At 38.7% G+C, this 13,873-nt stretch overlaps 1 protein-coding gene across 4 annotated transcripts in view; it reads right to left on the reverse strand.

Moving 5' to 3' along the window:
- Nucleotides 1-6,873: 6,873 nt before the first annotated feature.
- Nucleotides 6,874-13,873, reverse strand: part of SPIN1 (spindlin 1) — a 108,933-nt gene continuing 101,933 nt past the window's right edge. For 2 of the 4 annotated variants that reach the window (XM_069762158.1, XM_069762152.1), the window contains exons 5-6: nt 12,019-12,252; nt 7,413-8,743 (exon numbers count right to left, since the gene is read on the reverse strand). In XM_069762158.1, coding sequence (XP_069618259.1) covers nt 8,544-8,743; nt 12,019-12,252 — 434 coding nt within the window. In that variant the 3' untranslated portion in view covers nt 7,413-8,543. Of the gene's footprint in view, nt 8,744-10,572; nt 10,606-12,018; nt 12,253-13,873 lie in introns of all 4 variants that reach the window. The other 2 variants (XM_069762149.1, XM_069762151.1) reach the window with 2 other exon arrangements.

A 13,873-nucleotide genomic window follows, 5' to 3' on the forward strand; every position in this document is an offset into this window, starting at 1 on the left:
ATATTTGCTCATCACTAGAGGTTATACAAAGTACTGACAAATAGTTATGCACACTGAAGTTTTCAGATATTTTGTCCCATATTGTTTTCTTCACAATAAAAATCAAATGTTAAAACAGTTGTAGGCATGTTCTTTACACGAACTGATACAAACCCTCACAAAAAAAAAAAAAAAAAAAAGAAGTGAAATTCAAGGTTGTGAGGTAGCAAAACAAAGAACGCCAAGGAGAGTAAATACTTTTGCAAGCCAATGTAGCTGCATAGTTCCTGTCCAACCCCCGTCACATGCAAAGGAATTTCCCAGCAGACAAGTAATTAGACCTTATAGCAGAATGGCGTGCCAATATTCTCAATGTTGTATCTGTGGTTGTCAGCCATCTCTCTCATATGTTTTCATATTCATAGACATTTTTCTACAGACATACAGAATTACAGATTGTAACATTAACCTATTAAATCAAACTAGATACATTCAGATTGTCAGCAGATTTCCACACCTTAACATTTTTTGCAGGGAAAATTAAGAATCTGAAAGTTTCTTATAAGACCAAGGTGAATGCTTAATTGATAAACACAAAGTAAGCATATTTGGGGGAATTGCATTCCTAGAAACTCGAATTGCTCAAAACTGTTCAAAAATGTAAATGAAACCCCATTGCAAAATGTTTATTCAAAAAAATGCATGCCTTTAACAAATGTCTTTTAAAGTATTAAAATGCTTTAAAGTAAACTGCATCTTACATAAGTGTTTAGATCAGAGTTCCCCAAACTCCAGTCCTCACAGCCCCCCAACATGTCATTTTCAGGATTTCCTTAGTATTGCACACATGGAGGAAGTATCAAGGTATCAGGAATTCTCTCACCTGTGCAATACTATGGAAATCCTGAAAACATGACCTGGGGGCAGCCGTGAGGACTGGAGATTGGGAAGTATTCGTTTAGACTAATTGTTTCAAAGATAATTGCACTCAACCTTCCACATACTACAAATTAAGGCTACTTAATTCATCAAACAGCTTTATCTCTAACGTGTTCCAGAACTTTATAAAAATGTTTTTCTGGGATTATACATACTGTACGTATATATGTACATATAGTGCATTATTTTTAATCACTGGGCAAAATGCAAAGTGAATGAACAAGAGAGAAATCTCAACCAAGTCAATACTTGGTGTGACCACACTTTACCTTCAAAACAGCACCGTCTCTTTAACCCTGCTGTTCTGTTGGTCAAAAATGACCGACTTTGAACTTCAATATTCTTTAAAATATTCAAGATGCGGCTCTGAAACCCGTGGCCGACCGACCCATCCTCATTTAAGTCAATCAACCACAAGTTTCAGAACCGCATCTTGAACACCCCAAAAAATACCAAAGTTCAAAATCGGTCTCCCCAGACCGAACAGAACAGCAGGGTTAATGCACCTGGGCACAGTTTAAGAAACCTATCAGGGAGGTTGTTCCAAACATCTTGGAGAACTAACCACAGCTCTTCTGTGGATGCAGGCTTGTACATATTCTTTTGTTTCTTTGTGTAATCCCAGACAAACTTTATGTTGAGATAAGGGCTCACAGATTACTAATCATTTCCATAGTAATCACTACCAAGAATTCTTCTTTTTTACGCTTAAGATGGTTATTACTTTGGCTGTATGTTTAAGGTTGTTTCCTGCAGAATAAGTTTGGAGTCAATCAGATGCCTCCCCTGATGGCATTACATGATTTTTGGCCACAAAACATACATCTGACATGGAAACAAGGCCAATCAACTTAACTATGCACGAAAACATAGGAACCAGTGTGCAGAAAATTGGTAGCAGGTGCTGAGGATTGACAAGTCAATATGTGAAATATTTAGCTGTAACAGAAGGTAGTATTTTTTTGCCAAAGCTGTACAATAATGAGTGCCTGCAAGCAACAGTGACACATAGTGGAGGCTCATTGAAAGTTTGTGGCTGCATTTCAGCAAATAAAGTTGGAAATTTGGTCATAATTAATGATGTCCTCAATGCTGAGAAATAAGGGTCGATACTTCGCCATCAAGCAATGCCATAGGGGAGATGTTTAGTTTGGCTCCAAATTTATTCTGCACAAAACTAAAATGATCACAAACATACAGGCAGTTGTTAAAGGGAACCTGTCAGCAGGATTGTGTACTGTCAGACACAGACAGCTTGGGGCCCTTGTTCGGAAAATGTGTCTGGGCCCCCTCCTTTTAAGGCGACAAAGCGATAGAGAATATATATATATATATATATATATATATATATATATATATATATATATATATATATATATATATATATATATATATATATATACACACATACATATACATACACACATATTACAGCCTCTTATGTATATTGCCATCCCTGATGGCTGATGGAGCATGGGAAAGCTTCCTTTCTTAAGGAGGAGCTGATGGACTGGTAGTCTGGTCACTGGCTCCTCCATCAGTAGTCATTTTACATCTAACAAGAGAAGGGACTATGCAATAAAAGAGGGCGCTGTGAATAACAAAAACAACAAGAATACACCATGTAAGAGACAGCACTGTATGTAACAGCAGAGGAAGCTCTATAATAAGGGAAGGCACCATATATAACTAGAGTGGTATGTAATAAGGGATGGTTTTATACATAACAAAAGAGGAAACTATAAGGATGGTGTTATACATAATAAGTGAGTACACTATACACTAAGAGACTGTGTTAGACATAATAAATGAATATACATTTTAGAATGCTGTAAAAGACCCCAACCCGACCCTTTAAGAGAAGAAAAAGAACTGTTATTATCCTCCTCGTTTCGTGTGGATGATGCATCCCTGCATCATCAGCATAGTCTCCCTGGCATCGCGCTCCTGCACAGACGTACTTCTCTGCCCTGTTGAGGGCAAAGCAAAGTACTGCACTGTGAAGGCGCCAGGAAGGTTAAAGAGGTACAGGACTTACGAACTGCAGTACTTTACTCTGCCCTCAGGGCCGTGAAGTACACAAACAAGGACTAGCGTCTATATTGTTCATAAAATTTTAATTCATTTTGAATAAAAATAAAAGTTTTATTAGCAATAGACTAGTTCTCCTTGTTTGCAGAACATGTCGAGTTGCTATATATATATATATATATATGGGTGCGTTATAACAAGATGTTGAACTGGTATTTGTTTAACAAGGCAGAAAAGTACACTTGTGCAGGAGCACGATGAAACCGAGTGTATGACGTAAGGACGCTTCAGCGACACGAGGAGGATGAGTGATTGTAAGAAGAAGGGAAGCGCCGGACTGGACCGCCCAACAAGAGAGAATAAAAAGTAATTTTTCTTCTCTTACACGTTGTTTTGGGGCAGATAAACAGCATTATAGAATGCTCTGAAAGGCGGTCGTCTTATCTCATATCAGCCAAACTTGGTGACAGGTTCACTTTAAATGAATAGAGTAGGCAATCAGTAAAAATGCAGCCGCCAACCACCAAGTCATTTTAACTTCTCAGAATTTGAATGCTCACAACAGAAAACGTTCTTGCAGTCTTCTTGATCTAAGTGTTAAAATAACAAAGCTAGCCATACTCTCATTAAAAGGCATTATTTTGGGTATGTGCACATAATTTTTTATTTTTATTTTTTAAGGGGGTTCATTTCAGGATAAACAAATGAAAAAAAAAAAGCTGAAAATAAAGTGAATGTCACTTTGACAGATGGACAATGCGCTAAACTAGGCACTATACAATCAGAAGGATGAAACTAATTAAAAATTATAAAAAATAAAAAACACTTAAAGAGAACCTGTCACCCCAAAAATCAAAGATGAGCTGCAGCCACCGGCTTCAGGGGCTTATCTACAGCATTCTGTAATGCTGTAGATAAGCCCCCGATGTATTTTAAAAGATGAGAAAAAGAGGTTAGATTATACTCACCTAGGGGCGGTCCGATCCGATGGGTGTCGCGGTCCGGGACCTCCCATCTCCTTACGAGGACGTCCTCTTTTTGTCTTCACGCTGCAGCTCCGACGCAGGCATACTTTGTCTGCCCTGTTGAGGGCAGAGCAAATTACTGCAGTGCGCATGCGCTGGGCCTCTCTGACCTTTCCCAGAGACCTTTCCCGGCGCCTGCGCACTGCAGTACTTGCTCTGCCCTCAACAGGGCAGACAAAGTACGCCTGCGCCGGAGCTGCAGCGTGACTACAAGAAGAGGACGTCATCGTAAGAAGATGGGAGGCCCCGGACCGGACCGCGACACCCATCAGACTGGACCGCAGCTGGGTGAGTATAATCTAACCTCTTTTTCTCATCTTTCAGGATACATCGGGGGCTTATCTACAGCATTACAGAATGCTGTAGATAAGCCCCTGATGCCAGTGGCCGCAGATCATCTTCGATTTTTGGGGTGACAGGTTTCCTTTAAATCTCTTTAAAACCACTTCAAGAAACTAAAAATCTCCCCATAGAGGTGTTTACTGAAGTGGTTTCTATTAGAAAATCCGTTTCAGACAGCCTAAAAATAAAAAATAAAAATTACACAAACTGGGTGCATATAAACATACCTGGTAGTACTAAAGTTAGTATTTTGCATCAGTATTTGTAGACTCCATTCCAGGTTTTTTCTTATAAAGTATAGTGGAAAGATTTTCACTTTTTATGCATTTTGTATTAACTCCTGGTTTTTGCTTACTAATACTGAAGCAAAACACTGACTTAAATACTGATGTGGGCTTAGCTCACCTTCGATTTTGGGGGTGAGAGTCCCTTTAACTCGCAAACTGAGCTTTTGACATAATTAAACCTCACAACAGGCTAGATGCTTGAAAATGGATTGAGAATTTTGATACAGAAGAAAAAGTAATAAATGAAAACTTTCAATATAAATGTAATTAATTTGTCACAGCCATTTAGAGATTGACACCATTTACAAGAATTTGATGACGTGTGATCTGTGGATTTTAAAATCTACATTTACTGAAAGCAAAACAACCTGGCAAGCTAGAAATATCGAAAATATTAGGGGGGCATTTGTTAAAAAAAAAAAAAAAACACAAATTTTGAACAAAATTATATATACGGTATATATATATATATATATATATATATATAAAAAAAAAACTTAACACAAGCACCTTTATTTTGCAACAGTACGCATGCAAAAAAAGAATGGTCTGGTCAACTATATTCTTCATATATATTTTTATGTAATATTACATGGCAGCCTGACATCACGCACACAAAATACAATTATACATCAGGAAAAAAAAGGCTGAAAAATCGGATTACAAACAAAACACAGCTGGTAGTTCAGTCCTGTGAAATATCTGGACAAGACCTTCAAACCACTTGTATCCAGGTATTGAGATGTTTATTAACATTAAATGCAAGCACTGCATGCACATCTAAAACGTGAGCCCTAACAAAAACCTGAAAAGAGAGGCTTGATGAAAGTTCTTTAATGTACATGTACCTGACTTAAAACAGGTGAAATCCAATATAACAGAAACAAAAAGGGGGATACAGGGGGAAAAAAAAAAAAAAAAAAGTATATAAAACCGTAAGTATACATGTAATCAAAAAGGACAAAAGTCATATAGCATCCTAAAAGAAAGGAAAAAAAAAGGCCCAATGTGACAACATACACACGCACATTTACAATGTGTTACAAATAGTGATGAGTGGGCATGCTCGGGCGTTATCAGAGGCTATTAGACAGCCGCAACACACTATCTGCAGCTGTCTAACAGCCGCGAATCATGCAGCTGCGGGGACTCGAGCCCCCGTGATACTCTGATAACGCTATATCCGAGCGCGCTCGCTCACTACTAGTTACAAACTATAGTGGTGGGCTCACGGAGCCAGGCTCTGCTTTGAGATTTACATGCAGGACTCTCCAGAGTCAATAAGTCACTTTAGAGATCTGCAGGATAGAAAGCACTGTTGCAAATCCATGTACTTTGCTGAATGCACAAAAACAAAAATTCAAGACCTTTTTAGTGTGTAACACGAAAAGACTAATGGATAATCTATTCATTGAATACCCTTCTGCCTTTGCTTGCCCAAAAGAACAGTCAAGAAAGTTCTGAAATGGCAATGGACAACTACACTGACATTGAGGAATAAAAATAAAAATAAACTATTACAAGGCATTTGCCAAAAGGCTAAATCGGAAACATGGCAATATAGTATAAAGAACGCCACAAGGTTTTAGGTAACAGTTCAGCACTCTCGTGCGTTTACAGGAGGCAAGTGCGAAAACTTAGCAGCAAAGGGGGACAAAGAAAAAAAAAACTCTTAAGAATCATGACTACGATCTCATTTAAAATAAAAATAAAAAAATTCAACAGAGGACATGATATTGGCGGACATGCGGTTTTTCTGTATATACTTCACATAATGCACACCTTTCCCAATATCTTCTACTATGAGAAATGGCCAACTCGCCTCCAGTAAATGGGGTGCCGAGACGTCAAGTCACATGGAATACTGGAAAGTAAGTCTTCAAACCTTTATTACGGGCGTCTTATTGAGGACTGTGGAGGAATCCAACTATAAAGTGCCTGTGCACAGGATGTTTCTCCCACCAGTGGAGCCAAGTTGTTCTAGGCCCTGACAGTATTTCCTGAAGCGGATTCACATTAGGTTATTTTTGTCATCCTTTCTCTACATTGTAAATTGTGGAGAAGATCAGCTTCCTCTAAAGGAGAACGTTACTTTAAACCACTTCACCGTTTCCAAACCCTGAAGTGGATAGAAGTAGTGACAGAAGACCAAACACGTGCACAGCAATCCCATTTCGATATTGCGGTGCACAATGTCCATTTCTTGAGGCAGTTTGGTGGAGCCTTTTCAGGGAGAACCAGCCTAAAAACACATGGGCATGTACCATAACTCCACTTTAAACATTTTTATTCTATACATTGGGATGCAGGATTAATCAGTGTCAGCGATCCATGGTACACTAGGTTGACAATCTAAGTATACCAGCTTTCAAAAGCTTGAAGTTTATACGTTGACACCAAACACAATGGTTACATGTCATAAGATGATCACAAGCGCAAGAATCTTAGTGCATTGCCTTTTAGATGGTCAAAAGAAACATTTGGGGAGTGTAACTTCAACTCTACAGCTTATACTGACTAAAAATAATCATACAGAAAAATAGATATAAAAAACCTGTGCAAAACAAAGCAGAAGGGAGAAATCAGGTAAAAAAGGCATTAGTAACAGAAGTAAATTTTTTCCATATAAACCTGCTATTATATTACCCCTGTCTGTTAGAGCAGAACACATTCTACACAGTGTGTCAGATCGATTTCTCTAGCCATTTCTTCATAGGAGAAAAAACAAAAAAGGTTTCATAAAGTAATTTGCATCTAACAACTTGGCATCAATATTTTTTCTTTTTTAGTACCACCAAAATGTATTTAGTTTTTTTTTTTTTTTTTCGATTTTACTACTAATTTCAAGAAAGTCACATGCTTGTCTGAGGCTGTAGATTGAAATTCTGTTTTAGGAGTGTGAAAAAAAGAATGAAGTGGTAACTGGAATAATGTCATGTTGTAAGAGCCGTTTATTTTAGATTTTAAAGTATTTTTCTCCACTTTTAGGATCAGAGAATTAAAAAAAAAATAAAATATGAGAAAGTCACAATTATCATAGCACTCGTGATGCAAGTCACACAGCAGCAAGTGACTGAACAATAAAAAAAATCTATAGCCAAACAGATAAAGTGGAGGTCAAATACAAAAAACCCTTGAGTAAAAAAAAAAAAAAAATTATTGTGGGAAGCCGTGACACTTCTCACTCACAAGACAGACGTAACACTGGAAATATATTTTCAACGCACTTGAACTTGGTGCAGAATTGCCCCACAACCTAAGACAACATGTCCAGGGTAAAGCCAAAAGTTAGGAAAGGTTATGCCTTTATTTTGATATCAATACATTTTTCTCTCGTATACACAGCTGCACTAGTGTTGCCATATTCGATGTGGCGTTTCAGGCCAACTTCCAGCCAATGAACATCCCACAGATACTCAACTGAATTGCGCCAAATGTTTGGCAAAATGTTGGTGTGAACCGCAAGTCAATACTTCACAGTGCAATGTTTTGCTGAAACGCACAGCACGAGTATCAATTACCCCTACTGCCTTTAACAAAGACGCTGGAAGCTAAAATAATGGACACCTACTTTACAGAAGTTAGACATACCAAACAGTTCTCTGTAGAATAAGGAATGGGGGCTTAAGAAATACAATTGTCCCAATATTTCTAAATCCGCATGGCTGGCCTCATCTTTGCGCTACGATACCTCCTGCTTTAAAAGATTTGTGTTCAAAAACTTAGTTTGCCCAAATCCAAACGGGCCAATAATGGAGAGTGGTTTGTTCCTCTGTCAGAGAGATGGATGAGAAGGTTGTTCAGACAAAACTTTTCCCTTTCTTTTGGATGCAACGCCAGGGATTGTGGGTTCGCAGGAATATCTGAAAGCAGTGAGTCTTTCTACAAATTTTACATATATTTAGATCCACAAGTTTGGCAAGGGTGTCCACAATCCCACTTAGGATGTCTTCACCAAATCGTAGACATAAATGTGGAAATCGTCATCAAACTTTATGAAGTAAACGGATGGTTTGGCCTCAACTTGATGGATAACCATGCCAGTCCTTTTTGAGCCATCTTCTTTGGCATATTCCACTTGTTTCCCAACCAGACTGTCAACAACCTCGCCTGGTTCTCTTTCAGCTGGAGGAGAATCATCTAAGGGCAAGTATAAATGGAGAAAAAGAACATCACACAAAATTAGTGCAACAAGATTTTTGCTTTCTGAATGTACATTAAAACCTTTTAAGTCATACCTAAACTTCCCATCACCAATTAAAGCAGGGGTGTACAACCTCATTCAATGGTTTCTAAAGGCCTCAAGAAAATTTAAAGGGCATTACCTTATGAAATGTTTTTGGAATATCCGCAGTACAGTGGGGAAAAAAGTATTTCGTCAGCCACCAATTGTGCAAGTTCTCCCACGTAAAAAGATGACAGAGGCCTGTAATTGACATCATAGGTAGACCACAACTATGAGAGTCAAAAGGTGAAAACAAATCCAGAAAATCACCTTGTCTGATTTGGCAATATTTATTTTGCAAATAATGGTGGAAACTAAGCATTTGGTAATTAACAAACATCTCAATACTTTGTAATATATCCTTTGTTGGCAATGACAGTGGTCAAACGTTTTCTGTAAGTCTTGACAACGTTGGCACACACTGTTGGTGGTATGTTGGTCCATTCCTCCATGCAGATCTCCTCTAGAGCAGTGATGTTTTGGGCCTGTCGCTCATAGTGGCAGTCTACCTATGATGTCAATTACAGGCCTCTCTCATCATTTTAAGTGGAAGAACTTGCACAATTGGTGGCTGTCAATACTTTTTCCCCACTGTATAGGCCATAAATGTATACAAGATACAGATTCCAAGACTGTCACATCTGGAGAATGGGGATAGTCTGCCCACAATTAGCCCCCATATAACCCTCTCCATTAATGGTGCATGGGTGTTGTAGTTGGCTGCATTTCACGTTTCCCTCAATATACAGCAGTGTGAGCTACTGCTGTAACTCCTATATGACTTTCTGGAGTATTAAACAGCAGCAAGAGACCCTAGTCTTGAAGTATGCAGGACTCAGGTCTAGTTACAGAGTTTGTGCTTTTCCATCCATGCACATGAACAGTATGTTAAGGGCCATTTTACAAAGTTTTCTCCTACGTTGATTGGCCCCATCGGGACTTGTGTCAAAGCCCTCGCAAAATGGGATTGGGGCGTATGAGTCAACAGGCCATTGACTAGAATGGTGAACATGGTGTCACGTGTGTGCCCTGCTGTGCAGAATTTTCAGCTGTATAGGGCAAATTCTCCTCTTCCCTTGGACATTGAAACTACTGTATACAGAAGGTCGGGGGGGACACACAAAAATGGCATAATGGGACTCATGTGGCCACCCAGCTGTATGTTGTACATCCCTGATCTACAGAATAAGCCTTAGATCCATTTCGTTATCTAGAAAACGCATTACATGACTAAATCTGGAGAGAGAAAAAAAGTGTTTTTTTTGTTGCATTGACTTAAAACCAAATCAAATTCTTACGCAAATCAAAATTCAGACTTATTAAAGAATCACTGACAGATGGAGAGGAAGAGGTTAATAAAAGCACAAAGTTGAAAAAAATGGCAATCTGTGTAAATATAAGGCATAATGCACCCCAAGGAGAGAAGTTCTAGAAAAGCATGAAATAAAGGCCATCATCCATTTCCTTGCAGTAGAGCTGCATACACCTGAAGTGCACAATTCCTTATAATACATGAGTAGTAGTTTTAGGACAAAGAAATAACAGCATCAAGTGTGGTGTATATTTTCCTCTCAAATGAGGTGTTATATTGTAAGAAATATAATAAAGTGGACACCCAGCTTTTCCGCAGATGGGACGCTGCTGACTCTGGGTGCATTTCTCAGTGTAGCACAAATACACGAAATATATCTTAGAATGAGCCTTAATAATGTATATAAATAGGAACAAATGGAAAACGTATTACCTTTGTTATTCTTTGTCATGGATGAAGACTGTCCTAATAGGTATAATAATATAATTAATATATATTTGGAAAGGAGAACAATGAAATAAGATTGTCATCCAGTGATGGTGACAGACTGAAGCAAGGGTGCAGTTCATGGCTGCTTATGTATTTGGACCACTCATGTATTATACCAGGAATAAAAGGATATCCAGACATACGAATGAAATGACAAAATTAAAATAGGTGATTTATTCCCTTTTGAAGTGAACAAAAATGATATACACACACACAAATAGGTTAGATTTTCTGTACTGTTACAGTGCAACAAATGTCTCAGGAGAACTTTCAGCCTCTAGCTCTTCCGCTCTCCATAGACAATGAGGAGCAACAACGGTCATCTATCCCAGTATGGGGAAAGTCTGGATTCACTAAGTTTTGCTCTTGAATTGAAATATCAGGCCACGAGGAGTCAAGCAAAATTCCCTGATAAGAAAATATCAACTGTGGCATCTTATATACTATTGATTTATGCAACAGATCACATAGGCAGCAATCCTATTAAAGTTTTTATCCTCCTAAAATATTGCAATCATGTTATATAGCACTGCGAGAGCAGAATTATGAAGGATCGGGGACCCGGATTACAGTGATGTGTCACTTACTGGGCTGTGTTTTGCCATTTCAAGTGTTTTATGAGAAGACCACCACTATAGGACAACTGGCCTCATGCCAAAGATTTGAACTATGAATTCGATTTTATTCACATGACTTGGGCCAATTTCTTTAAAAGAAAGAAAAATATTGATTTCCAATTAACTAATCCTGATTTGCACTATTAAGAATAGATATTACCTTTTTTTTTTTTTTTCCTTTACAGTGCTAATCCTTTGTAGCCAACGTTTCAGTGGTGAAGAACAGTCTTCAACCAATGATCTCTTTAGTCAATTGCTGGCCTCAGTAGTAATGTGTTATAGACAGAACTTTACAGCTGCTGCCACATCAAGAAAGTGCTCAATAGGCGTTTGGGTAAACTGTGCTTATATGAAGTTTTCGAGTTGTGGCTAGTCCCCCTTTTTCATTTGGACAACCTCTAGGCCCATTCAGAAAATATGCTTACATTAGCCACCTAGGCATATGGAACACTAGATTTGAGAGAGGTTTTCGGAGAGTGTTTTAAAGCTGTTCTATGCCCTATATGTAGTGACAACATCTGCGGCATTCCCAAAGACCGCTTTACTATAATTGATGGCAGAACTTTGTAAATGGAAAGCCAGGCACAGATTTCAATTGCTGAGAGCTGTGCACATATTACTCAAGGGGTACTCAGTCTAAGGATGGCTCATAAGACAACAGGGTTCATAAATTCCCACCGCTCTCCTCTATACAGCCAATAGATTAAGTTAAAACAGGTCTGTTATGCTTACAAAAAAAAAAAAAAAAAAAAAAAGAATACATAGGACTTACTTGAATCCGGCATAATGCGAAGATCCCCTTCTTTGTAGTCATCTAAAAGTTGATACATGTATAAGACAGGGTCCTTTTCATAGGTTATATAAAACCACGTGTTCATTATGGGCGCCCGTGCCAAAACCATCCCTCTCCATTCATCCTTGGAGCCATCTTCTGTTTCAAACATATGCTCTACAGCTTTACCAATCATTGTGTCTGCTAAATGAGCATCGCTGATTCGGGTTGATGCTTTAGTAGAAAAAAAAAATACAAAAAGTCATTTCACAGAGCAGTTTTAGCCATAAGACTACAAGTAAAAATATAAAACCTGTTTTTGTAAATAAAGCCAAAACCAGAAAACGTAATTGAAAGATTTTCAAAATTTGTAGATGGGAGTCACACCACTTACAGCAATAAGGCCGGAGTCACACTACCGTAGAATTCAGCTGAGTGCTATGCAAGAAAACATCACATCAGCCCAGTGTTAATCTATGGGGCAGCTCACATCAGCATTTTTCTCTCAGGCGTATTCGGCCGAGACTCGCCAATGCAAGCCTATGAGTGTGAGGAAAAAAAAAAAACGCACAGCACTAAGACCATGCCAGTGCTGTCCGATTTCTACGCACTGATGTCCTTTGAAAAGCTGGCAATTCATCTTCCGCATACAGTAAAATCACAGAATGAATATAAAAGTGTGGTGTGCTCATTGTCTCCCAATGAACACCTATTCCCTGTCCGACGTCGCCATGAGCGTGAGAAAGTTCTCCTGCTAATGGTGACATTAGGCAGGTCCTGGGAGTTCACAGCCAATTAACTCACTTTACCTATCTAAGGTCATTTGGAGCGCTGTGGGAAATTAGAACTTTCTCACACTCATGATGCTGTCAGACAGGTAATAGGAGTTCACAGGGGGACACTGAGCACATGCTGCTCAGTGCGTCTGCTGGATGGCAGGTTGTATGGTCACATCATGCAACCATGCAGCCTGCCACCTAGATGTAGCAGAGCTAGACCAGTTGTGGGACAAATGGATTATTTTTTCTGCAAAAACATGAGGAATATTGTTTTTTGTATTTTAATTCTCTTGCAGGAGACAATGGCGTCTCTTGAATGAGTGATATTGTAAGTATGTTTAATTAAGATTTATTAAAGGAGTCTATTTTTTCAATTAAAGGACTTTTACTGGGTGTCTGTTTTAAAACAATATGACTATAGGGTTAGTAATGGGGGTGCGTCTCTATTACTATCCTCGGGACTTGATGTCACCTGACAATACAAAGGTGACAATGTGAGCCCTCGTGGGCAGGGTCCTCTCCTCCTGTACCAGTCATGACTTGTATTGTTTAAGATTACATATGTGGAAAGGGGTATATATAAAGTACAGTAAAGCACCATGGAATAAATGGCGCTATAATAATAACCCTACCAACTGTCACCCCACTTGCCACCACTACAGGGAACGTAGGAAAAGCGGGGCTAGGTGCCAGAATTGGCATATCTCATAGATGCGTTTTTTCAGGGGTGGCTGAGAGCTGATGTTTTTTAGTCTGGGAAAGAAGGGGGGGGGGGGCAGTATCCATAGCTCCTTCCTAGGCTATTAATATCAGCCCACAACTGTCTGCCTAGCGTTTGCTGGCTTTTAGTTATACGGGTGAACCCCAAAATTTTTTTTTTCACTTTTTTTTTTTTCATTTTAATAACCGGTAAAGGTTAAGTATACAACTGTGAGCTGGTATTAAATAGACAGGTAGACAGGGAAGCTCCATCTACCCTTAGCAGTCTGCTTTCCCTCTGCTGGTTAAGAAAAAAAAATTTAAGCGGGAGCCCACTCCTTTACTCCAGAAAAATAATCTTTTAATAATTAAACACA

The sequence above is a fragment of the Ranitomeya imitator genome, chromosome 1 (assembly GCF_032444005.1).
Source record: "Ranitomeya imitator isolate aRanImi1 chromosome 1, aRanImi1.pri, whole genome shotgun sequence".
In the NCBI taxonomy this organism is placed as follows: Eukaryota; Metazoa; Chordata; class Amphibia; order Anura; family Dendrobatidae; genus Ranitomeya; species Ranitomeya imitator.